Source organism: Salvelinus alpinus, chromosome 31 (genome assembly GCF_045679555.1).
Source record: "Salvelinus alpinus chromosome 31, SLU_Salpinus.1, whole genome shotgun sequence".
NCBI lineage: Eukaryota > Metazoa > Chordata > Actinopteri > Salmoniformes > Salmonidae > Salvelinus > Salvelinus alpinus.
Genome location: NC_092116.1, coordinates 33,775,272 through 33,801,282, shown reverse-complemented (window position 1 = coordinate 33,801,282; position 26,011 = coordinate 33,775,272). Strand labels below are relative to the sequence as shown.

Here is a 26,011-nt window from a genome sequence, read left to right as displayed (position 1 = left end):
TGTGGGTCTATTCCATGGGACTGACTCACCTCCTGTAGGTCTATTCCATGGGACTGACTCACCTCCTGTTGGTCTATTCCATGGGACTGACTCCCCTCCTGTAGGTCTATTCCATGGGACTGACTCACCTCCTGTGGGTCTATTCCATGTGACTGACTCACCTCCTGTGGGTCTATTCCATGGGACTGACTCACCTCCTGTAAGTCTATTCCATGGGACTGACTCACCTCCTGTGGGTCTATTCCATGGGACTGACTCACCTCCTGTTTGTCTATTCCATGGGACTGACTCACCTCCTGTAGGTCTATTCCATGGGACTGACTCACCTCCTGTAGGTCTATTCCATGGGACTAACTCACCTCCTGTAGGTCTATTCCATGGGACTGACTGACCTCCTGTAGGTCTATTCCATGGGACTGACTCACCTCCTGTGGGTCTATTCCATGGGACTGACTCACCTCCTGTGGGTCTATTCCATGGGACTGACTCACCTCCTGTAGGTCTATTCCATGGGACTGACTCACCTCCTGTTGGTCTATTCCATGGGACTGACTCACCTCCTGTAGGCATATTCCATGGGACTGACTCACCTCCTGTGGGTCTATTCCATGGGACTGACTCACCTCCTGTAGGTCTATTCCATGGGACTGACTCACCTCCTGTGGGTCTATTCCATGGGACTGACTCACCTCCTGTAGGTCTATTCCATGGGACTGACTCACCTCCTGTGGGTCTATTCCATGGGACTGACTCACCTCCTGTAGGTCTATTCCATGGGACTGACTCACCTCCTGTGGGTCTATTCCATGGGACTGACTCACCTCCTGTGGGTCTATTCCATGGGACTGACTCACCTCCTGTAGGTCTATTCCATGGGACTGACTCACCTCCTGTTGGTCTATTCCATGGGACTGACTCCCCTCCTGTAGGTCTATTCCATGGGACTGACTCACCTCCTGTGGGTCTATTCCATGTGACTGACTCACCTCCTGTGGGTCTATTCCATGGGACTGACTCACCTCCTGTAAGTCTATTCCATGGGACTGACTCACCTCCTGTGGGTCTATTCCATGGGACTGACTCACCTCCTGTTTGTCTATTCCATGGGACTGACTCACCTCCTGTGGGTCTATTCCATGGGACTGACTCACCTCCTGTGGGTCTATTCCATGGGACTGACTCACCTCCTGTAGGTCTATTCCATGGGACTGACTCACCTCCTGTAGGTCTATTCCATGGGACTGACTCACCTCCTGTTGGTCTATTCCATGTGACTGACTCACCTCCTGTAGGTCTATTCCATGGGACTGAACTCCCTCCTGTAGGTCTATTCCATGGGACTGACTCACCTCCTGTTGGTCTATTCCATGGGACTGACTCACCTCCTGTAGGTCTATTCCATGGGACTGACTCACCTCCTGTTGGTCTATTCCATGGGACTGACTCACCTCCTGTAGGTCTATTCCATGGGACTGACCCACCTCCTGTAGGTATATTCCATTGGACTGACTCACCTCCTGTAGGTCTATTCCATGGGACTGACTCGCATCCTGTTGGTCTATTCCATGGGACTGACTCACCTCCTGTAGGTCTATTCCATGGGACTGACTCACCTCCTGTAGGTCTATTCCATGGGACTGACTCACCTCCTGTAGGTCTATTCCATGGGACTGACTCACCTCCTGTAGGTCTATTCCATGGGACTGACTCACCTCCTGTAGGTCTATTCCATGGGACTAACTCACCTCCTGTAGGTCTATTCCATGGGACTAACTCACCTCCTGTAGGTCTATTCCATGGGACTGACTCCCCTCCTGTAGGTCTATTCCATGGGACTGACTCCCCTCCTGTAGGCCTATTCCATGGGACTGACTTACCTCCTGTTGGTATATTCCATGGGACTGACTCACCTTCTGTGGGTCTATTCCATGGGACTGACTCACCTCCTGTAGGTCTATTCCACGGGACTGACTCACCCCCTGTAGGTCTATTCCATGGGACTGACTCACCTCCTGTAGGTCTATTCCATGGGACTGACTCACCTCCTGTAGGTCTATTCCATGGGACTGACTCACCTCCTGTGGGTCTATTCCATGTGACTGACTCACCTCCTGTAGGTCTATTCCATGGGACTGAACTCCCTCCTGTAGGTCTATTCCATGGGACTGACTCACCTCCTGTTGGTCTATTCCATGGGACTGACTCACCTCCTGTAGGTCTATTCCATGGGACTGACTCACCTCCTGTTGGTCTATTCCATGGGACTGACTCACCTCCTGTAGGTCTATTCCATGGGACTGACTGACCTCCTGTAGGTCTATTCCATGGGACTGACTCACCTCCTGTGGGTCTATTCCATGGGACTGACTCACCTCCTGTGGGTCTATTCCATGGGACTGACTCACCTCCTGTAGGTCTATTCCATGGGACTGACTCACCTCCTGTTGGTCTATTCCATGGGACTGACTCACCTCCTGTAGGCATATTCCATGGGACTGACTCACCTCCTGTGGGTCTATTCCATGGGACTGACTCACCTCCTGTAGGTCTATTCCATGGGACTGACTCACCTCCTGTGGGTCTATTCCATGGGACTGACTCACCTCCTGTAGGTCTATTCCATGGGACTGACTCACCTCCTGTGGGTCTATTCCATGGGACTGACTCACCTCCTGTAGGTCTATTCCATGGGACTGACTCACCTCCTGTGGGTCTATTCCATGGGACTGACTCACCTCCTGTGGGTCTATTCCATGGGACTGACTCACCTCCTGTAGGTCTATTCCATGGGACTGACTCACCTCCTGTTGGTCTATTCCATGGGACTGACTCCCCTCCTGTAGGTCTATTCCATGGGACTGACTCACCTCCTGTGGGTCTATTCCATGTGACTGACTCACCTCCTGTGGGTCTATTCCATGGGACTGACTCACCTCCTGTAAGTCTATTCCATGGGACTGACTCACCTCCTGTGGGTCTATTCCATGGGACTGACTCACCTCCTGTTTGTCTATTCCATGGGACTGACTCACCTCCTGTGGGTCTATTCCATGGGACTGACTCACCTCCTGTGGGTCTATTCCATGGGACTGACTCACCTCCTGTAGGTCTATTCCATAGGACTGACTCACCTCCTGTAGGTCTATTCCATGGGACTGACTCACCTCCTGTTGGTCTATTCCATGTGACTGACTCACCTCCTGTAGGTCTATTCCATGGGACTGAACTCCCTCCTGTAGGTCTATTCCATGGGACTGACTCACCTCCTGTTGGTCTATTCCATGGGACTGACTCACCTCCTGTAGGTCTATTCCATGGGACTGACTCACCTCCTGTTGGTCTATTCCATGGGACTGACTCACCTCCTGTAGGTCTATTCCATGGGACTGACCCACCTCCTGTAGGTATATTCCATTGGACTGACTCACCTCCTGTAGGTCTATTCCATGGGACTGACTCGCATCCTGTTGGTCTATTCCATGGGACTGACTCACCTCCTGTAGGTCTATTCCATGGGACTGACTCACCTCCTGTAGGTCTATTCCATGGGACTGACTCACCTCCTGTAGGTCTATTCCATGGGACTGACTCACCTCCTGTAGGTCTATTCCATGGGACTGACTCACCTCCTGTAGGTCTATTCCATGGGACTAACTCACCTCCTGTAGGTCTATTCCATGGGACTAACTCACCTCCTGTAGGTCTATTCCATGGGACTGACTCCCCTCCTGTAGGTCTATTCCATGGGACTGACTCCCCTCCTGTAGGCCTATTCCATGGGACTGACTTACCTCCTGTTGGTATATTCCATGGGACTGACTCACCTTCTGTGGGTCTATTCCATGGGACTGACTCACCTCCTGTAGGTCTATTCCACGGGACTGACTCACCCCCTGTAGGTCTATTCCATGGGACTGACTCACCTCCTGTAGGTCTATTCCATGGGACTGACTCACCTCCTGTAGGTCTATTCCATGGGACTGACTCCCCTCCTGTAGGTCTATTCCATGGGACTGACTCCCCTCCTGTAGGTCTATTCCATGGGACTGACTCACCTCCTGTAGGTCTATTCCATGGGACTGACTCCCCTCCTGTAGGTCTATTCCATGGGACTGACTCCCCTCCTGTAGGTCTATTCCATGGGACTGACTCACCTCCTGTAGGTCTATTCCATGGGACTGACTCACCTTCTGTGGGTCTATTCCATGGGACTGTCTCACCTCCTGTAGGTCTATTCCACGGGACTGACTCACCTCCTGTAGGTCTATTCCATGGGACTGACTCACCTCCTGTAGGTCTATTCCATGGGACTGACTCACCTCCTGTTGGTCTATTCCATGGGACTGACTCACCTCCTGTAGGTGTATTCCATGTAGCTGACTCACCTCCTGTAGGTCTATTCCATTGGACTGACTCACCTCCTGTTGGTCTATTCCATGGGACTGACTCACCTCATGTAGGTCTATTCCATGGGACTGACTCACCTCCTGTAGGTCTATTCCATTGGACTGACTCACCTCCTGTAGGTCTATTCCATTGGACTGACTCACCTCCTGTAGGTCTATTCCATGGGACTGACTCACCTCCTGTTGGTCTATTCCATGGGACTGACTCACCTCCTGTAGGTCTATTCCATGGGACTGACTCACCTCCTGTAGGTCTATTCCATGGGACTGACTCACCTCCTGTAGGTCTATTCCATGGGACTGACTCACCTCCTGTAGGTCTATTCCATGGGACTGACTCACCTCCTGTAGGTCTATTCCATGGGACTGACTCACCTCCTGTAGGTCTATTCCATGGGACTGACTCACCTCCTGTTGGTCTATTCCATGGGACTGACTCACCTCCTGTAGGTGTATTCCATGTAGCTGACTCACCTCCTGTAGGTCTATTCCATGGGACTTACTCACCTCCTGTAGGTCTATTCCATGGGACTGACTCACCTCCTGTTGGTCTATTCCATGGGACTGACTCACCTCCTGTAGGTCTATTCCATGGGACTGACTCACCTCCTGTAGGTCTATTCCATGGGACTGACTCACCTCCTGTGGGCCTATTCCATTGGACTGTATGGTGATCAGACCTCTGGGCCTTTTCACAAGAACCACCATTAACCCTTCCCTCTCCTCTTCTCCTCTCCCCCCTTCTCCTAACACAACCCTGCTCCTACTACATATCTCCCTTCCAGCCCTTCAGCCTTAAAAACTTCTTATGGCTGCAAGGGGCAGCACTGAGTAACCTGAAAATAGGTGGCCATTTCAAACGGCCTCCTACTCAATTCTTGCTCGTACAATATGCATATTATCATTTCTATTGGATAGAAAACACTCTCTAGTTTCTTAAACCGTTTGAATTATTTCTCTAAGTGAACCAGAACTCTTTCTGCAGCCCATTTCCTATCCGGAAGTGAGATTTCCAAATGCGAGGTCTCTTTTCAAGAGCTTGTCTATAAAAGGGCATGTCACTTGGGACCATAGAAACACGTCATACGCCTTCCCCTGGGTGTCATGCGGAAGTGAGAGCAGAAAGGACTTGAATATCTCGTTCAGGGATTGAATACAGCCTCATGGAGTGAGAGGACCGCCATTATTTTTTTCCTCCAAGGCGCGAAGTTGGACTTTGTATTGCCTCCTGGAAAACTGTCGTTATAGGTGAATATAATCTCCGGCTTCGATTTGACTTGATACATGTCACAATATCATCCTAAAGTATGTTTTTTCAATATAGTTTAATTATATTATTGAAATTTATTCGGGACTTTAGACGTGATGCTTTGGAAGAATTTTTTCAAGAAGGAGAGGTTAGCGCCGCACGGCCAGTGTGCTTGCTAATTCAAGAGGGAAATAGTTCGTTCTGGATCCAAACAAAGACGGTACTGGACAATGGACCCCTTTACAACATTCTGATGGAAGATCAACAAAGATAAGGACCCAATTTGGGATGCTATTTAATATATCTGTCGAGCTGTGCTATCGCTACCGATTACTTGGAATCAATGCTGTTGTGTGTTAGCCATTGCAGTAAGCTAATATAACGATATATTGTGTTTTCGCTGTAAAACACTTAAAAAATCGGAAATATTGTCTGTATTCACAAGATCTTTGTCTTTCATTTTGCTATACACCATATATTTTTCTGAAATGTTTTATGATGAGTAATTAGATAGTTGACGTTGGTGTCTGTATTTACTCTGGCTACTCCCGTGCTATTTCTGACTGTAGCTATGATGGTAGCATCAATGTAAAACTGATTTATAGCTCAAATATGCACATTTTTCGAACAAAATATAGTTTTATTGTGTAACATGTTATAGGACTGTCATCTGAGGAAGTTGTTTCTAGGTTTGTTTGGTTGGATCTTGGTTAGTTAGGTTGGCTTTGTGCATGCTACTTGTGCTGTGAAAAATGTCTGCCCTCTTTTGTATTTGGTGGTGAACTAACATAAATATACGTGGTGTTTTTGCTGTAAAACATTTTAAAAATCGGACACGTTGGCTGGATTAACAAGATGTTTATCTTTCAAATGCTGTATTGGACTTGGTAATGTGTGAAAGTTAAATATTTAAAAAAAATAGATTTTGAATTTCGCGCCCTGCAATTGAGCTGGATGTTGTCATAAGTGTACCGACGACGGGACAGCCCGCCTAACAGGTTAAGACATTGACCCTTCACCTCTCCTCCTTCCCTCTCCTCTTCTCCTCTCCCCCCTCTCCTAACAACACAACCCTGGTCCTACTACATATCTCCCTTCCAGCCCTTCAGCCTTAAGACATTGACCCTTCACCTCACCTGTAATAGAATGAATAGAATGAAGACGTTGTAGAATTCGACAGTCATTCCTGTTCCATTTCAACGTTCCGTGCTGGCTGGACCGGACCGGCAGCCTTACAAGGTCTGATGTTAGGAATATCTATTTTATTGATGCATATTAGAAGCCTGGATAATACAAGTTACATTACGTTTTCTTCGATAGGTCCATTATGTAGATTGGTGTATGACTGGACTCATTTCAGATAGAAAGTCAAGTTATAGATCTGTCATTCCAATGGGAAGTGAGTCAATAAGTTGTATTATTGTACTATTCTATGTGCACTATGGTTTCTCTAACCTTAATCTTTGACATTTTTGGTCATTGGAAATATACTTTACAGTGGTTTAGATGGTACAGTGATTCTCTACATGTTACAATGATTGTTGTGTCACATCAACTGAAATCAGGAGGATATTTAAGAATCTTAGAAACCATGGAAATGGAACCAGGAAATGGCAGAGCTAAATATGACATAGAATGCCATTAGAGGCAACTATTTATGTATTGCTTAGTTTAATAAACTCTTTTTAAGTAATTACCTCCTTACAACATTTCAAATTAAATCACACTGTGAGATTATGAGGTTTATGGTATTTTTGGGGACTTTGCACAATACTTTTGTGCTACGATCATGTGAAAACTTCCTACAAACTTCTGCTAACATTAGTCACCGCTACCCGAGAATGATTGGGAGTGGTGGGGCAAGCTGTGCCTGTACTCCTCTCCCTGTCTTGCATTTTCAACGGTCTGAAGGGTGCTGGAAATTATTATCTTGTTAATGCAAAGACCAGGAAACTCTGGGAAAAAATACAAGTCGATTCTTTAAATTCTTTGTAAAATAAGGTTACAAACAGCAACACAAGCCAGCGTAACATATGTACTCAATTACATGGGCAGCGTTCCAAATCACAACTTCCTATCTTTATAGTGCCCTACTTTTGACCGAAGTCATATGGGCCCTGGTCAAATGTAGGGCACAATATCATAGGCGATAGGAAGCCATTTGTGACAGCCTTGGTGGGTCCCTAAGGGGTGTAGTGGCCCATCTCTGATACAGTGATTTGGGGTGAATAAAGCTCATCATTAGCTAACAGACAGACAGCAGGGTTGGCACTTAATTCAAATAGAACACAGTTCATTCAAATGAATTAAAAATTCCAGAGTTAGCTGGTGACATCACAATGATGACAAGAGGTTTTCCTGCTAATTATTTATCTCCTTCTGAAATGTCATTGTGTTTCCAAGACATTGTAATGCACTTCAGACTACATCTTCATCATATTTAGTCATAGGGTGGATATGTTACGGGACTTTTATGAATAATGACTAAAATATGTATACATTTGACTTATTATAACTTAATTATAACTAAACAGAATACTACTATGTTACTGTATGGATGAATGAAACTTATTATAATCATAATGCTGAATATAAGGTGTGAAATTGTAATCAAGAATTGGAACAAGGAATGTCTGTTCCTTGTTAGAAAGAATGGAGTCATCATCAGACAGGCTGGAATGATGCGTTCCTTACAGGACATTCTGTCTCTACCCAGGGAGGGGAGAGACCTTGGGCTGGTTGTAGATTGTTTAACAGGTGGCAGACAATAAGGAAGCTGTGAACAGTATTGCCATTGTATCCGAGAGGAGGAAGGACATTTTAAAACCTATCACGTCATTATTATTATATAACCTGATGTAAATTGTAATATGATCAGTACTCTCGAGAATAAACGCTATTGATTGATTGATTTTGAGACTGGTTTCTGTCCATTTATGCAAATAAGTATCTTACAAATTCTTATGAATGGGCGTGTTTTAATTGAATTGTTTGCTAACATATAGGAAAAATAGAGGGAGGGGTCTGACTGGACGGGTCCTTAAATAGGAGTTGAGGGAGAGGTAGAACTCAACTCACAGGCAGGACAGAGAGAGAGAGACCCAGTGAAGACCTTTGAAGATCTCTGAAGAAGTGAAGCTACAACTGAAGACTTCAGAAGGTGAGATTTCAACATCTGTTCATCTAATACTGTACCTGGCTGCGTCCCAACTGACCTCCTATTCCCTTTGTAGTGAGCTACTTTAGACAAGGGTCCATATTATCTTTGTGGCCCTGAGCTATTCTCTATTTAGTTCACTGTGGGCCCTGGTCCAAAGTAGTGCACTACATAGGGGATAAGAAGCCATTTGGGAAGCATCCATGTTCCTGTGTGCAAGGAGAATCTATTGTAAGTGGTTGAAGAGATGATACCTGGGATCACCAGGACCGAGTTGGGAAAATGCTGCCTTAGCAGTTGCATAGGTTTTGTAGCTTACACAGGGTTTCCTTAACCTCTCTGTCACGGATCCCTCCGGTACTGTTGCTCTTTCCGTGCACCAGTTTCGGAGGCCAACGTCACCGGCCTTTAGGAACTGAACTGTGTCATTACCCACACCTGGTCCACATATTCTCCCCTGATTAGTAATTATATGTTTGTGCCCTTTGTTCTCAATCGATTATTGTTCCAATGTCCGTCGGTCGTTGGTCGTGTACCTGTACCCTGTTGTGTTGGCTTTCGTGCCACTTGTATTGTGCATAGATGATTACGGGTCTCGTCCCGTGTTGTATCATTGTGCGCTTGTGTTTTCGGGTCTCCTCCTGTGTATTTATTCGAGGTACTCCTCGCTCTTTTGAATGGGTTTCAGCCCTGTGTTTTGTATATGTGATTTATGCTGCAGTAGTTTATGTGTCGGGGGGCTAGTGGTTAGAGTGTTGGACTAGTAACCGAAAGGTTGCAAGATCGAATCCCCGAGCTGACAAGGTACAAATCTGTCGTTCTGCCTCTGAACCCACTGTTCCTAGACCGTCATTGAAAATAAGAATTTGTTCTTAGCTGACTTACCTAGTTAAATAAAGGTAAAATAAAACATATAGGCCTATGGGCTCAGCTACATGAGGTGTGGCACTATGATTTGAAAAAGTGGCCCAAAAAAAGGTATGTGCTGTTTCTTGAATTCCACTGGGCATCATTCACAACTGATGGGCTAATATTGTCACCCATCAGACTATTCTTGATTTAATCTTGTCTTTAAATGTACTAAATCTGTGAAATTTGTTTTGATTTAGAATGGACAATTCTCATGCAAACAGGGGCCATAATGTATTAGGTGAATTTAGATTTTGGCTACTAGATGCCAGCAGTGTAAGTGCAAAGTTTTGCATTTCTATTCAAAATGTTGTATAAAGTCTGCCCATATGTGCCTAATTGATCAATATATACATTTTCAAGTAGATAAATGTACACTCTCCTCAAGCAATAGCATGGCATTTTTTCACTGTAACAGCTACTGTAAATTGGACAGTGCAGTTTGATTAACAAGAAGTTAAGCTTTCTGCCCGAATAAGACATGTCTATGTCCTGGTAAATGTTCTTGTTACTTACAACCTCATGCTAATCACATTAGCGCATGTTAGCTCAACCATCCCGCAGGGGATACACCGAGGTTGAATTGGAGAATTTAGTATGTGTGTGTGTGCGCTCACTCGCTCGTGCTAGTGTGAGATCCTAGACCCATTATAACCTCACCACTATTCCACTACTTGGCCCTATCTGATCCTAGACCCATTATAACCTCACCACTATTCCACTACCTCAGTACTGGGTTTTGGCAGAAGACTAGTAGCACCGTGTTGCCCATACTCGGTTCTTGGGGTCCTCAGTACTGGGTTTAGAAAATGCTGCTTTGGCAGTTACTTAAGTTTTGTACCTAACAGTGTGTTTCCTTAACCTCTCCTCTAGTACCCACAGCCATTCCAGATTTAAAATGCTCAACTAATCTCACTCTTTCTCTCTCTCTCTCAGGAGCCGATCACCATGGCGATATTGACCATCCTTCTGCTTGTCAGCACAGCTTTTGCTCTGGGAGGTAAGTGTGACATACCTCACACCTACTCACCAACATTTTAATAAAAACATTTGTTGGTGTTGCTCTGTCCTACTTCACACATGTAGGTATTAATACGCAGGTGTGATTTGGAAATGTGTTTCTATTCATAACCGGTTCTCCATGGGACACCCTCTGAGAGGTCAGCCATTATCAACCTTGACACTGGAGAAATGAAGGTTGTGCCTTGCTGAAGGGCACATAGACGGATATATCAACTAGTCAGCTCACTGATTTGAACTACTGGCCCAACTCTCAAACAGCAGGCTACCTGCCACTCCTCTAGTTCCAGAGATGTATATTGGTGTCTAGATGCTGGACTGAGGTATTCTGATACGAACGGTTTGATCATTCAACTGGATGTATGGTTGGATTGTCTAGCACCTATCAGGAAATAACACTGATACAATTTCCAGTCTTAGTTTCATCAGCTCTTCTACAAAACACAGAAACTGGAATTTGACTCCACAGGCCTTTTAAACAAGTAGCAGAACTTCAATATTTAGCCAGGAAAATAGTTCTGAATAAAGCCCATATGGGACACACCCCAAGATTCCAGAATGTATGTCATGAATTGTATATTGTTCTGCAGTTATGTCCACATTACAATGTATGTTACCTATGTCCAGATGCTATGACACGACCCAAGACCCCTTGTGAGGTTGCTAGACGTGCCGCTTTAAATGGCTCAATTGGAGCCTACGTCCCCACATGTGACGGCAATGGACAATACACCCCCGAGCAATGTTGGGGCTCTACAGGTTAACACTGGCGCGCACGCACAAAATAATCAATTCAGTTGAATGTGACAATTCAATGTGTATATATTGTATATGCAACATGTCTTTCTGGTTGGTTACTGTTGGTGTGTGACAAGTACCGGACAGAAGATCCAGGGTACGGAGACTCCACCAGGCACTGCAATCAACTGTTCCACCAAGGTGTGTGTATATACATACTCTTTCACTAAATGTTACTTCTTTGCAGCTGGTTATTGATGTGTATTTTTTGTTTTCTAATTGTAGATGAAAGGTGTTGGAAGTAAGATGTAGAAGACTGACAGTTGCCTTTACTGTACTACAGGAACTGAGTCACATTCCATTCAAATAAATACATGAAGGAACCCAGATATTAAACTGTTGTTTTACTTACTTCATTGTTGGTGTGATATGCTGAACAATGTATATGAACCAGTTCATTTCTGGGAAATGGAGGAAGGAGTAGGACTGTTATGGTGACTGTATTACCACCACACCGGCAGTTACAGGACATGAAGGCAGTTAAATTCCACGTGACCATGTAGTAATTAGGCTTCTCCAAGCTCTGATGCTGGTGATGGTCATTAGTAGTCTACCACACTTGTTAACTGCCTGGTACTCAGCACTCTATTGTCCCTCTAATCATTCTGACATCAACTCTGATTGGTGGAAATCAGAAAGATTGACAGCTGAGAAGGGGGTTGTGGGGTTTAGTCACGTGCACAGGCAAGGCCTTCCTAATGCCTGTGGATCTTGGGTCCATGATATGGGGCATCAGCCTACTCAGTGACACCCACGGAACACAACTGAAAGAGTTTACAAATATTCACATCCTAACTCTGACTGCAGGACTTGGACTGTGGAATCAAATCTGTCAGTATTTCCTTTGTGTGGGTTTCTCTATATTAATTGTAGTTATGGCAGCTTTGGTCCTTCATAGACATCGAAATGTCATTCCAATATACATACAGGAGTTCAGCAGAGTCCACAATCAGAACCATGCTACTCTGAGGCTGAAGAATTGTTCCAGGCCACAGAGGGATGAAAGACCCCTTTACTGAGTCTACAGCTTCACATTTCACTAAATCATTCCATTGTTTGCTTCATGCATTATATCATCCTGTAAAATAAAGTACTTGCTCTTCATCTTTACATGAGTAAATGTTGTATTAGAACTTGTAGGATGACTTGATGAAAGATAATTCATATCTCCTGGTTTTGTTACATGTTGATGCCATCTGATCTTTTAGGGCCAGAATGATCTATTCATGTTCAGGGTACTTCATGTTCATACCCATATTTGGAGGCAGGGAGGAAACTTGCCTGAACATGGTCACTACAGCATTAGCTAGCTAGAATGGGTGATTCACATCATTGCCCTCTGAACAGGACATCCAAAAAGTGAAATTAATAACTTTAGTGGGGTAAGTAAATGTTCAGCCTATAATTTGCTAACTAGTTAATTTTATAACTAAAACGCACACCACATGATCAAAAGTATGTGGGCACCTGCCTCAAACATTTCATTCCAAAATCATGGAGTTGGTCCCCCCTTTGCTATAACAGCCTCCACTCTTATGTGAAGGCTCTGCACTAGATGTCGGAACATTGCTGTGGTGGACGTGCTTCCATTATGCCACAACAGCATAAGAGCGGTCGGGCACTGATTTTAGGCGATTAGGCCTGGCTCACAGTTGGCGTTCCAATTATCCCAAAAGTATTCGATGGGGTTGAGGTCAGGGCTCTGTGCAGTCCAGTCAAGTTTTTCCACACCAATCTCATCAAACCATTTCTGTATAAACCTGCACGGGGGGATTGTCATGCTGAAACAGGAAAGGGCCTTCCCCAAACTGATGCCACAAATTGGAAGCACAGAATCGTCTACAATGTCATAGTACGCAGTAGCATTAAGATTTCCCTTCACTGGAACTAAGGGGCCCAAACCAAGAACAACAGCACCAGACCCTTATTCCTTCTCCACCAAACTTTAGTTGGCACTATGCATTCGGGCAGGTCGCATTCTCCTGGCATCTGCCAAATCCAGATACGTCAGTCGGACTGCCAGATGGTGACTCATCACTCCTGAGATCGCATTTCCACTGCTCCAATTGCGGTGAGTTTCACACCGCTCCAGTCGACTCCTGCAATTGAGCATGCTGATCTTAGGGTTGTGTGCGGCTGCTCGGCCATGCAAACCCATTTCTTAAGCTCCCGACGAACAGTTATTGTGCTGACGTTGCTTCCAGAGGCAGTTCTAAACTCGGTAGTGAGTGTTGCAACCAAGGACATACGATTTATACTTAGCAGTGGAAACGCGCTTCAGCACTCGACGATCCAAATCTGTGAGCTTGTGTGAAGTACCACTTCATGGCTGAGCCGCTGTTGGGCTTTTCCACTTCACAATAACAGCACTTACATTTACAAACTGACTTGTTGAAAAGGTGGCTTCCTATGATGGTGCCACATTGAAAGTCACTGAGCTCTTCTGTAAGGCAATTCTCCTGCCACTGTTTGTCTATGGAGATTGCATGGCTGCGTGCTCGATTTTATACACCTGTAAGCAAGGGGAATGGTGCGACAAACAAAAAACATCCAGTCAGTGGTAGTTCTTTATGGTGAAAACAGCTCGTTGATGAAAGAGAACGGCAGGTATCATGCAAGATGGACAATTGAGGAGTGGAAAACATCGCCTGGCCCGATGAATCCTAGTTCCTGTTGCGTCATGCTGATGGCAGAGTCAGGATTTGGCGTAAGCTGCATCAGTCCACGGCCACAACCTACCTGGTGTCAACGTTACAGGCTGGTGGCGGAGGTGTAATGATGTTTCCCTGGTACACGTTAAGCCCCTTGATACCAATTGAGCAATGTTTCCAAGCCCTGAAGAATTCAGGCTTTTCTGGAGGAAATGAGGGTGGGGGGGGGGGGGGGGGGGTCCAACCCAGTACTAGATGGGTGTACCAAATAAACTGTATATGTCTATTCATTTTTTAAACTGGTCTACCTTCAGACTAGTCTTTTGAGGCTTGTGTGTAAAGCAAAACAACCGCCATATTGTCTTTTGATGGTGGGGTCATATTAGTGTCTATTGATGGTGGGGTCATAGTGTATATTGATGGTGGGGTCATATTAGTGTATATTGATGGTGGGGTCATATTAGTGTATATTGATGGTGGGGTCATATTAGTGTCTATTGATGGTGGGGTCATATTAGTGTCTATTGATGGTGGGGTCAAATTAGTGTATTGATGGTGGGGTCATATTAGTGTATTGATGGTGGGGTCAAATTAGTGTCTATTGATGGTGGGGTCATATCAGTGTATTGATGGTGGGGTCAAATTAGTGTATTGATGGTGGGGTCATATTAGTGTATTGATGGTGGGGTCAAATTAGTGTCTATTGATGGTGGGGTCATATTAGTGTATTGATGGTGGGGTCATATTAGTGTATTGATGGTGGGGTCATATTAGTGTATTGATGGTGGGGTCATATTAGTGTCTATTGATGGTGGGGTCATATTAGTGTCTATTGATGGTGGGGTCATATTAGTGTATTGATGGTGGGGTCATATTAGTGTCTATTGATGGTGGGGTCATATCAGTGTATTGATGGTGGGGTCATATTAGTGTCTATTGATGGTGGGGTCATATTAGTGTATTGATGGTGGGGTCATATTAGTGTCTATTGATGGTGGGGTTATATTAGTGTATTGATGGTGGGGTTATATTAGTGTCTATTGATGGTGGGGTTATATTAGTGTATTGATGGTGGGGTCATATTAGTGTATTGATGGTGGGGTCATATTAGTGTATTGATGGTGGGGTCATATTAGTGTATTGATGGTGGGGTCATATTAGTGTATTGATGGTGGGGTTATATTAGTGTATTGATGGTGGGGTCATATTAGTGTATTGATGGTGGGGTCATATTAGTGTCTATTGATGGTGGGGTCATATTAGTGTATTGATGGTGGGGTCATATTAGTGTATTGATGGTGGGGTCATATTAGTGTATTGATGGTGGGGTCATATTAGTGTATTGATGGTGGGGTCATATTAGTGTATTGATGGTGGGGTCATATTAGTGTATTGATGGTGGGGTCATATCAGTCTATTGATGGTGGGGTCATATTAGTGTCTATTGATGGTGGGGTCATATTAGTGTCTATTGATGGTGGGGTCATATTAGTGTATTGATGGTGGGGTCATATTAGTGTATTGATGGTGGGGTCATATCAGTGTATTGATGGTGGGGTCATATTAGTGTATTGATGGTGGGGTCATATTAGTGTATTGATGGTGGGGTCATATTAGTGTATTGATGGTGGGGTCATATTAGTGTATTGATGGTGGGGTCATATTAGTGTATTGATGGTGGGGTCATATTAGTGTATTGATGGTGGGGTCATATTAGTGTATTGATGGTGGGGTCATATCAGTGTATTGATGGTGGGGTCATATTAGTGTCTATTGATGGTGGGGTCATATTAGAGTATTGATGGTGGGGTCATATCAGTGTCTATTGATGGTGGGGTTATATTAGTGTATTGATGGTGGGGTTATATTAGTGTATTGATGGTGGGGTCATATTAGTGTATTGATGGTGGGGTTATATTAGTGTATTGATGGTGGGGTTATATTAGTGTCTATTGATGGTGGGGTCATATTAGTGTCTATTGATGGTGGGGTTATATTAGTGTCTATTGATAGTGGGGTCATATCAGTGTATTGATGGTGGGGTCATATTAGTGTATTGATGGTGGGGTTATATTAGTGTCTATTGATGGTGGGGTCATATTAGTGTATTGATGGTGGGGTTATATTAGTGTCTATTGATGGTGGGGTCATATTAGTGTATTGATGGTGGGGTTATATTAGTGTCTATTGATGGTGGGGTTATATTAGTGTCTATTGATGGTGGGGTCATATCAGTGTATTGATGGTGGGGTCATATTAGTGTATTGATGGTGGGGTTATATTAGTGTCTATTGATGGTGGGGTCATATTAGTGTATTGATGGTGGGGTCATATTAGTATCTATTGATGGTTGGGTCATATTAGTGTCTATTGATGGTGGGGTCATATTAGTGTCTATTGATGGTGGGGTCATATTAGTGTATTGATGGTGGGGTCATATTAGTGTCTATTGATGGTGGGGTCATATTAGTGTATTGATGGTGGGGTCATATTAGTGTATTGATGGTGGGGTCATATTAGTGTATTGATGGTGGGGTCATATTAGTGTATTGATGGTGGGGTCATATTAGTGTATTGATGGTGGGGTCATATTAGTGTATTGATGGTGGGGTCATATTAGTGTCTATTGATGGTGGGGTCATATTAGTGTATTGATGGTGGGGTCATATTAGTGTCTATTGATGGTGGGGTCATATTAGTGTATTGATGGTGGGGTCATATTAGTGTATTGATGGTGGGGTCATATTAGTGTCTATTGATGGTGGGGTCATTAATGGTGGGGTCATATTAGTGTATTGATGGTGGGGTCATATCAGTGTATTGATGGTGGGGTCATATCAGTGTATTGATGGTGGGGTCATATTAGTGTCTATTGATGGTGGGGTCATATTAGTGTATTGATGGTGGGGTCATATTAGTGTATTGATGGTGGGGTCATATTAGTGTATTGATGGTGGGGTTATATTAGTGTCTATTGATGGTGGGGTCATATTAGTGTCTTCTGATATATATTTTTTTTAGATCTTTCCACCTTCTATGGGGTTCTTGGAAGAACCTTTTGGGGGGCATTTTCAGTGCCAAGAACCGTAAGGTTCTAAAAAGAACTGCGGACCTTAGATCTCGTTGAACCCCACATTTTTAGAGTGTACTTGGACTAGGATTCAGAAGGCACTCGCACATCTGAGCTATCTTTGTTGCAGATGCATGATTACAGTTGAATAAGATAGGTGGGGTTCATCATTGAACCTCCTTAGCTGGTGGGGGTCCTTACAGGAACCTACCTGCCCAACAAACATTTAGATAAGGACAGTAGAAGCAGGCTCTTAACTGAAAAATGGAATGATGAAGGTGAGGTTTGTCCCTTGTATGACAAATATTGTTTGATACCATCTTTTCCTGTGTCAATCTTAAACAGAACATGGACACAATTCAATGGATAAGGTTAGCTGTATTGCGTGCAGAAGACTTGTGTCCGCAGGTATACAGACGAGGTACGTCAATTGGTATTGGTATGTTATGCAGAGCACATTCATCCTCCCTTACCTCTTCAATTAACTTTTTAGGGATAGGGGCAGCATTTTCACTTTGGATGAATCGTGTGCCCATAGTGAACTGCCTCCTACTCTGTCCCAGATGCTAATATATGCATAGTATTATTACTATTGGATAGAAAACACTCTGAAGTTTCTAAAACTGTTTGAATTATGTCTGTGATTATAACAGAACTCATATGGCAGGCAAAATTCCAAACAGGAAGTGGAAATTCTGGGGCTGGTTGATGTTAAACTCATTGTCTATTCACATCCCAGTAAGATATGGATCTGACGGCACTTCCTACGCCTTCCACTAGATGTCAACAGTCAGTAGAACGTGGAAGGAAGCCTCTAGTGTGATGTGGGGCCAGATGGCAGCTATTTGAGTCAGTGGTCTGGCAGAATGCTAGTTCCTGGTCACGCGCACTAGTCATGATATGGCCATGTGTTCCATTGCTCTGTAGACAAAAACGAACGCTCCGGTTGGAACGTTATTGGAGATATATAACATCCTGAAGATTGATTCTCTACTTAATTTGACCAGTTTATTCGACCTGGAATATAACTTTTTTAAGTTTTCGTCCGAGTTCAACTGGACCGTCGCAAGAGTTTGGACATGTGAACTAAACGTGCTAGCAAAAGTAGCTAATTGGACACTAGTAATGGACATTATCAAACAAATCAACGATTTGTGGAACTAGGATTCCTGGCACTGCATTCTGATGAAAGATCAAGGGGAATATTTATGTAATTTGTTGACTCCAACATGGCGGAGAAATGTTGTGTATTTCTGAGCACCGTCTCAGATTATTGCATGGTAAGCTTTTTCCTAAAGTTTTTTAAAAATCTGACAGCTGTTGCATTAAGAACAAGTGTATTTTTAATTATATGTAAAACATGTATCTTTCATCAAAGTTTGAATATTTGTTATTTGACGTGGCTCTAATTACTCCGGATATTTTGGAGGCATTTCTGAACATAGCGCCAATGTAAACCGAGATTTGTGGATATAAATATGCACATTATCGAACAAAACAAATGTATTGTTTAACATGTCCTATGAGTGTCATCTGATGAAGATTAGTGATTCATTTTCTCTATTTCGGCTTTGACTATCTTTGGCTGGGAAAAATGGCTGTGTGTTTTTTGGATTTGGTGATCTAGCATAAATGTTGATCTCGCTGTACATTTTTTATTATCAGACACCATGGGTATATTAACAAGATGTTTCTTTCATTTGCTGTATTGGACTTGTTAAGGTGTGAAAATATTTTCTAAAAAATATTTTTTAATTTCGCGCGCTGCCTTTTCAGCGGAATGTTGTGGGGGGAAACGTGTGTCCTAGAAAGGTTAATACCCTATAGGACTCTACATTATGGACAAGGTATGAGAACTTTTAGCAAAAGTCATTCACCGAGGTATGAATTCTGTCGTGCCCTTGTTTTGTTCATCTGTATAATAAAAATGTTCAGACTTCAACCTCCCTACACGACTGATGAATGTAACTGGATTCGTGTTTGATGTTGCAGTGCATGGTGAGCATTCTGGCTACGGATAGAGAACATCAACACCCCAGATATAAAACATTGGACTTGAAGCTCCTCTGGCATTTCACCTCATGATTTAATTTTTTCTTCAAGGATCACTTACAAGGGGTTCTCTGAACATAGGGGTTCCCCCTAGTTACAATTTTAAGAAACCCTAAAAGATACTCCAGGAACCTGTGACTGAGTGGCACAGCAGTAAAAGGCACTGCATCTCAGTGCAAGAGTCGCTACAGTACCTGGTTCAAATCCAGGCTGTGGCACATTCAGCCGTGATTGAGTCCCAAAAGGAAGCGCACAATCAGCCTAGCGCCATCCAGAGTAGGTTGTCATTGTAAACAAGTGGACTTGCCTATGTGAATAAAAACCACCTATTTTTAGAGTGGTGACAAAGGACAGGTATAATGACATTGTTCTTTAAAACGCAACTTAAGAAACAAACATTTAAACAAAATAACCTTCATGACAGGTTAAACATGTATTTTGAACCTTCAGTATCCTAAACATACTGCGTCATTTTGCAGGTAAACATTTACAAAAAGTTAAGCACAATGACAGTTATGTCCTGGTGACACAGTCGAACATGGCACTTCCAACATCAGGGTTGTGGGTTTGAGTCCCACAGGGGACCAGTAAGAAAGAATACTAACTACAACGTATCATTCATGTTCAATAACTCATGAGACAAAATAGTGTACACATTTTATTGGCTGCAAACAATTCCTCAATATTTGTGTAGTAAATGAGACTTCATTTAACAGCAACAAAGTATGACGTTACCATGAAGTATTGATGCAGAACTACGGAATAGCATTGCTGCTTTTAATGCATAGTCTGACGAAGAGGCAGGAGTCTCAGGGAGCACACCGAGGGCAAGCTCATTACACATAATTCATTGTTCCAGCGGTGTTCCCCTGAAGACGAAACACAACCGAAATATTCAGCTGTACACAGACTACAGTAGGAAGGTCTACATGAGAGATTATTCTAGGTCATTTAACTATTTAAAGTTTAATTTGATGACTCAGTGAATGATACTGGGCTTACTGTACCTCCAAAGTTGATATGAATACAAGTGTCTCTGACACCAGCAGAGTCAGGCCTTCCTTTTGCCCAGTTCTGGTGATCAAAGTTGGAGCCATCGCTCCAGAACCACCGCCTGTCCTGAGGGGGGAAAAGTGGGGTTTCAGAATAAACTTAATGTAGTCTTTCTTCGACGACCTGAAACTAAGCTACCACAACACACCGACTGATGCTTGTGTAAAGAACGTGGAGCCTACTCCTCACATTTTCAATCATCCCAATGCATTTCAAAGACCATAACTGGTCTACAACTTGAAGCTAGAAACCCCATACACATGCTTACAAGCAGACTGCCTGGAATATATTACTTCGATCGCATTTATACTTAACTAGAACCGTTTTACATGTGTATAAAAGCCTCCTACTGAAGTTGACAGTTAAATGCATTAAAGTAATTTAGTAGATTCATCTAGAATGACTTACAGGATCATTTAGGGTTAAGGGTGTTGCTCAAGGGCACGTCAGATTTCACGCTGTGAGCTCTGGGATTCAAACTACCAACCTTGCCTTTAATGGCCCCATGGTCTTAACGGCGAGGCTACCTGTCACCTGGGTAATCTTGACATTTTATTAGGAACCCATTTGAGTATCTGTTAAAAAAAAGCAGCTACTCTTCCTGGGGTCCACACAAAATCACATTAGAACATCACACAACTCAGACAGAACTATATAAACAAATTACAGGTAGCCTACATGCCAAACCTCACATTTTTAACAAGGTTTGCTTTTCACTTGCGAAAGATGATGGAACAGAGTTCCTTGCAATAATGGCCATATAACACCGTACGTTTAATGGTCCCACCTTAACAGAATAAAATCCGCCAATCCAGGTAGGAGGGAAACGAACAGTCTTCAGCAAGACCAACGCCTGTAGAAACTGATCCTCCTCGGAGCTGTGCACAGATGCCAGGTTTGCGCCAAGGTACTTCACAACGTTGGGTACAGACACCAGTTGATCACCAAGGGACACACAGTGCCTCTAGAGAAGAAAGTATTTATTTAACTAGGCAAGTCAGTTTAGAAAAATATTATCTACAATAATAGCCAAGCAATTAACAAACACATTTCATCTATTAGTCAGTCGGCCAGCCTCGCTGAGAATTTATCTTCTGGACTCTCAACCAAATATTGACCATCGCAACAATTTTTTTTTAAAACATTCTTTTAAAGATACTAGTTTATCTCCGTCTTAAAACTTCTTGTCAATAGGGGGGCGCTGTTTTCACTTTGGAAAAAATCGTGCCCAAATTAAACGGCCTCGTACTCTGTTCTAGATCATACAATATGCATATTATTATTACTATTGGATAGAAAACACTCTGAAGTTTCTAAAACGGTTTGAATTATATCTGTGAGTGAAACAGAACTCATTTGGCAGCAAACTTCCATACAGGAAGTGAAAAATCTGAAAACGAGGCTCTGTTTCAGGGCCTGCCTATTCAACTGGCTTTTATTTATCGATATGTATGCACTTCATACGCCTTCCACTAGATGTCAACAGGCAGTGGAAGTTGGAATGGGGTGTCTATCTTGATCTGAGGCCGAACAAGAGCTTTTGGAGTGACAGGTCAGGGATTTCTTTGTCTTCGACGGCGCGCGGGGGACCTCGACATTGTCTTCTGAAAAGCGTTCGGTACTCAGCACTCTATTGTCCTTCTAATCACTCTGACATCAACTCTGATTGGTGGAAATCAAAGATGGACAGCTGAGAAGTGGGTTGACCTATACGATATAGTAGGTCACTTTCTCAGTCTTTAGGTTCTACTCTGTCTGCCCCTTAGATAGCACCCTATCCCCTCCGTAGTGCACTAGTGTTGACCTATACCCTACGTAGTGCACTACCGTTGACCAGAGCCCTATGTCAAAAGTTGTGCACTATATAGGGTGCCATTTGGGAGACAAGCCTATGTAATATATATATATATAATGGTTACGATCACTCCTCTTAATCCTGGTCCATGGGACCCACAGGGGGTGCAGGGATTAGTTCCAACCCAGCACTAACATACCCGTTAACAGCTATAGTCAAGGTTTGATGATTAGTTGATCAGCTGTAGCCAGTCTGTTAGTTAGTGCTGGGATGGCTCTAAACTCTGCACAGGACCAGGGTCGTCCACCACTGATGACATCACTTCCTTGTTGACCTTGACCTTCAACCCTTGTTTTCTTGGTACAAACGTGACACAGAAATAAAGCATTGATTCAAGACTTTGTCTGTGTGAGTGATTTGATTGTTTTTTCACAAACCGATGCTGTTCACAACAACCACTAGATGGAAGCAGAGAGAAGGCAAAGAACCCTGAAAACCTTGACATGACTGGGAAAGGGAAAGGGAAAGGGGGATACCTAGTCAGTGTTACAACCTAGTCATTCAACTGAAATGTGTCTTCCTGCATTTAACCAACCCCTCTGAATCAGAGAGCGGGGGGCTGCCATAATTGACATCCATGTCTTCGGAGCCCAGGGAACAGTGGCAAGACAGGCGGTATATAGTGACGTTACCCATAGATGCTGATCTGGGGTCAGTTTTGCATTTCCCCCACTAATGGTTAAGGTTAGGATTGGGGGAGAGGAAGCTGATTCTAGATCTGTATGTTGGGGGGAGGGGGGGGACTTCAACATGGAAAAGATGTATAGTATAAGAATCTAATCAGATTCCTGTATGTTCTACCTGGAACTTGTCAAATACAAATGGCAGCAAATACACTATCAAGAATCATACAATATTATTTTAATGGCTGACGTAGAGTGAGTCACATTTAGACTTCACCGAAGTGTTGCATGTATTGTATGAAAACACACGAGAGACTTATCAGCTCAGCCTTCTAAGGTGTCAGATACAGACTGTGCATAGACCTTTTCAGGTGGCAGAGGCTCTGATTCCCCCCCCCCCCCCTGCATTTCATCACAAATTGTCAGCAAGCCTTCTAAAAACGTGATTGACATAGGGAAAAGAGGGTGGGCTATCAAATCTGGTCACATCTGTTTAGCGGGTGAAATGCTTTTGTTTCTTGATCCGACATCACGGTAATACCTATATCAGCTGGTCATTGATAACCTACATTTTACTAGGCAAGTCAGTTAATAACTTCTTATGGCTGGGGGCAGTATTGAGTAGCTTGGATGAATAAGGTGCCCAGAGGTGCCCAGAGTAAACTGCCTGCTACTCAGGCCCAGAAGCTAGAATATGAATTATATTATTAGTAGATTTGGATAGAAAACACTTTGAAGTTTCTAAAACTGTTTGAATGATGTCTGTGAGTATAACATAACTCATTTGGCAGGCAAAAACCTGAGAAAGAATCCAACCAGGAAGTGGGAAATCTGAGGTTTGTAGGTTTTCAAGTCTTTGCCTATCCAATATACAGTGGAAATTTGGTCTGATTGCACTTCCTAAGGCATCCACTAGATGTCAACAGTCTTTAGAACCTTGTTTCAGGCTTCTACTGTGAAGGAAGAGAGAATAAGAGCTGATTGAGTAAGGGGTCTGCCAGAAGGCCATGAGCTCACTCAGGCGCGCTCCCGTGAGAGTTAGCTGCGTTCCAATGCATTTCTAAAGACAAAGGAATTCTCCGGTTGAAACATTATTGAAGATTTATGTATAACTTTTTATGGCTGCAGGGGCAGTATTGAGTAGCTCTGATTAAAGGTGCCCATTTCAAACGGCCTCGTACTCAATTCTTGCTCGTACAATATGCATATTATTATTACTATTGGATAGAAAACACTCTCTAGTTTCTAAAACCGTTTGAATTATATCTGTGAGTCAAACAGAACTCATTTGGCACAAACTTCCTGACCAGGAAGTGGAAAGTCTGAAATCGATGCTCTGTTCTACTTCCTGCCTATACATGGGCATGATACGTAAGAGTATACGTGCACTTCATACACCTTCCCCTGGATGTCAAGAGGCGGTGAGAGAAGAAATTTCGTGTTTATCTTGGTCTGAGGTGGAATACAAGCTCTTTGTATGACGTGTCCCTCATTTCCGGTTTTCTGGAGAGCGCGCAGGGAGACATGGATTTGCCTTCTGTTTAGCTGCCGTTATAGTCGACTAATATCTCCGGCTTTGATTTTATTTGATACATGTGACCATATCATCGTAAAGTATGTTTTTTCAATATAGTTTCATCAGATTACTGAAAATTTTTCGGGAGTTTTGCCGTGTTCTCCCCCGACCGTGTACACATTCTCCAAAACATGGACATTGTTCAGTTCCCCCAGTTCTATGATGGAGAAGAGGTTCCTTTGTTCTCCTGTGAAACCTCTCTGTCTATACAGCATGGCCCTGAGGAGAGAGACTCCTCTAGGAATGTATGACCTGCGATAACAGAGCCTGGGTGTAGGGGGAAGAGAGAGGTGGTGAGAGAGAGAGATGGTGCAGAGACAAGGGGATGGTACTCGCTATCCCCAAAGAGGGCCACGTCATGACACTGCAGTGAAGTCTAAAATGCTGTCCATTTCACCACCATAGATATTAGGCTACTAGGCCTACTATCTGTGTGTTCAGGGACCTCCTGATTTACAAATTAAACACTCTCTATAAGCTAATTTTTACCACTCATTCTATTAGAGTCGTTTTTTGTTTGTTTGAGGGATATCTGTAGACTATGCAGCAGTTTCAGGACGGTTTTAAAATTGCCTTTTCTCCGGCATCTCTCAAATACACTGAGTTGACTGCGAGCTGGTGTAGTTTGTTTCTCGGCCTGTTCCGCGAGAGGGTGGAGTTAGCCGTTTGAGAGAGTGGTGAAGATGCTGCTAAAGGTCAATCAGGAGGAGAACATAACACCACTGGTCAGGATTCACTAAGAGGGAGGAGAACATAACACCATGGTCAGGATTCACTAAGAGACAGGAGAACATAACACCATGTTCAGGATTCACTAAGAGACAGGAGAACATAACACCACTGGTCAGGATTCACTAAGAGACAGGAGAATATAACACCACTGGTCAGGATTCACTAAGAGACAGGAGAATATAACACCACTGGTCAGGATTCACTAAGAGACAGGAGAATATAACACCACTGGTCAGGATTCACTAAGAGACAGGAGAACATAACACCACTGGTCAGGATTCACTAAGAGACAGGAGAACATAACACCATGGTCAGGATTCACTAAGAGACAGGATAACATAACACCACTGGTCAGGATTCACTAAGAGACAGGAGAACATAACACCACTGGTCAGGATTCACTAAGAGACAGGAGAACATAACACCACTGGTCAGGATTCACTAAGAGACAGGAGAACATAACACCATGGTCAGGATTCACTAAGAGACAGGAGAACATAACACCACTGGTCAGGATTCACTAAGAGACAGGAGAACATAACACCACTGGTCAGGATTCACTAAGAGACAGGAGAACATAACACCACTGGTCAAGATTCACTAAGAGACAGGAGAACATAACACCATGGTCAGGATTCACTAAGAGACAGGAGAATATAACACCACTGGTCAGGATTCACTAAGAGACAGGAGAACATAACACCATGGTCAGGATTCACTAAGAGACAGGAGAACATAACACCACTGGTCAGGATTCACTAAGAGACAGGAGAACATAACACCACTGGTCAGGATTCACTAAGAGACAGGAGAACATAACACCAGGTTCAGGATTCACTAAGAGACAGGATAACATAACA

General features: G+C 43.6%; 1 protein-coding gene across 1 annotated transcript in view; it reads left to right on the top strand.

The window, feature by feature from the left end:
* The first annotated feature begins 8,727 nt into the window (after positions 1 to 8,727).
* Positions 8,728 to 26,011, top strand: part of LOC139561527 (equistatin-like) — a 58,310-nt gene continuing 41,026 nt past the window's right edge. Inside the window, exons 1-3 of the mRNA XM_071378726.1 lie at positions 8,728 to 8,815; positions 10,658 to 10,721; positions 11,369 to 11,500. Coding sequence (XP_071234827.1) covers positions 10,670 to 10,721; positions 11,369 to 11,500 — 184 coding nt within the window. The 5' untranslated portion in view covers positions 8,728 to 8,815; positions 10,658 to 10,669. The remainder of the gene's footprint in view (positions 8,816 to 10,657; positions 10,722 to 11,368; positions 11,501 to 26,011) is intronic.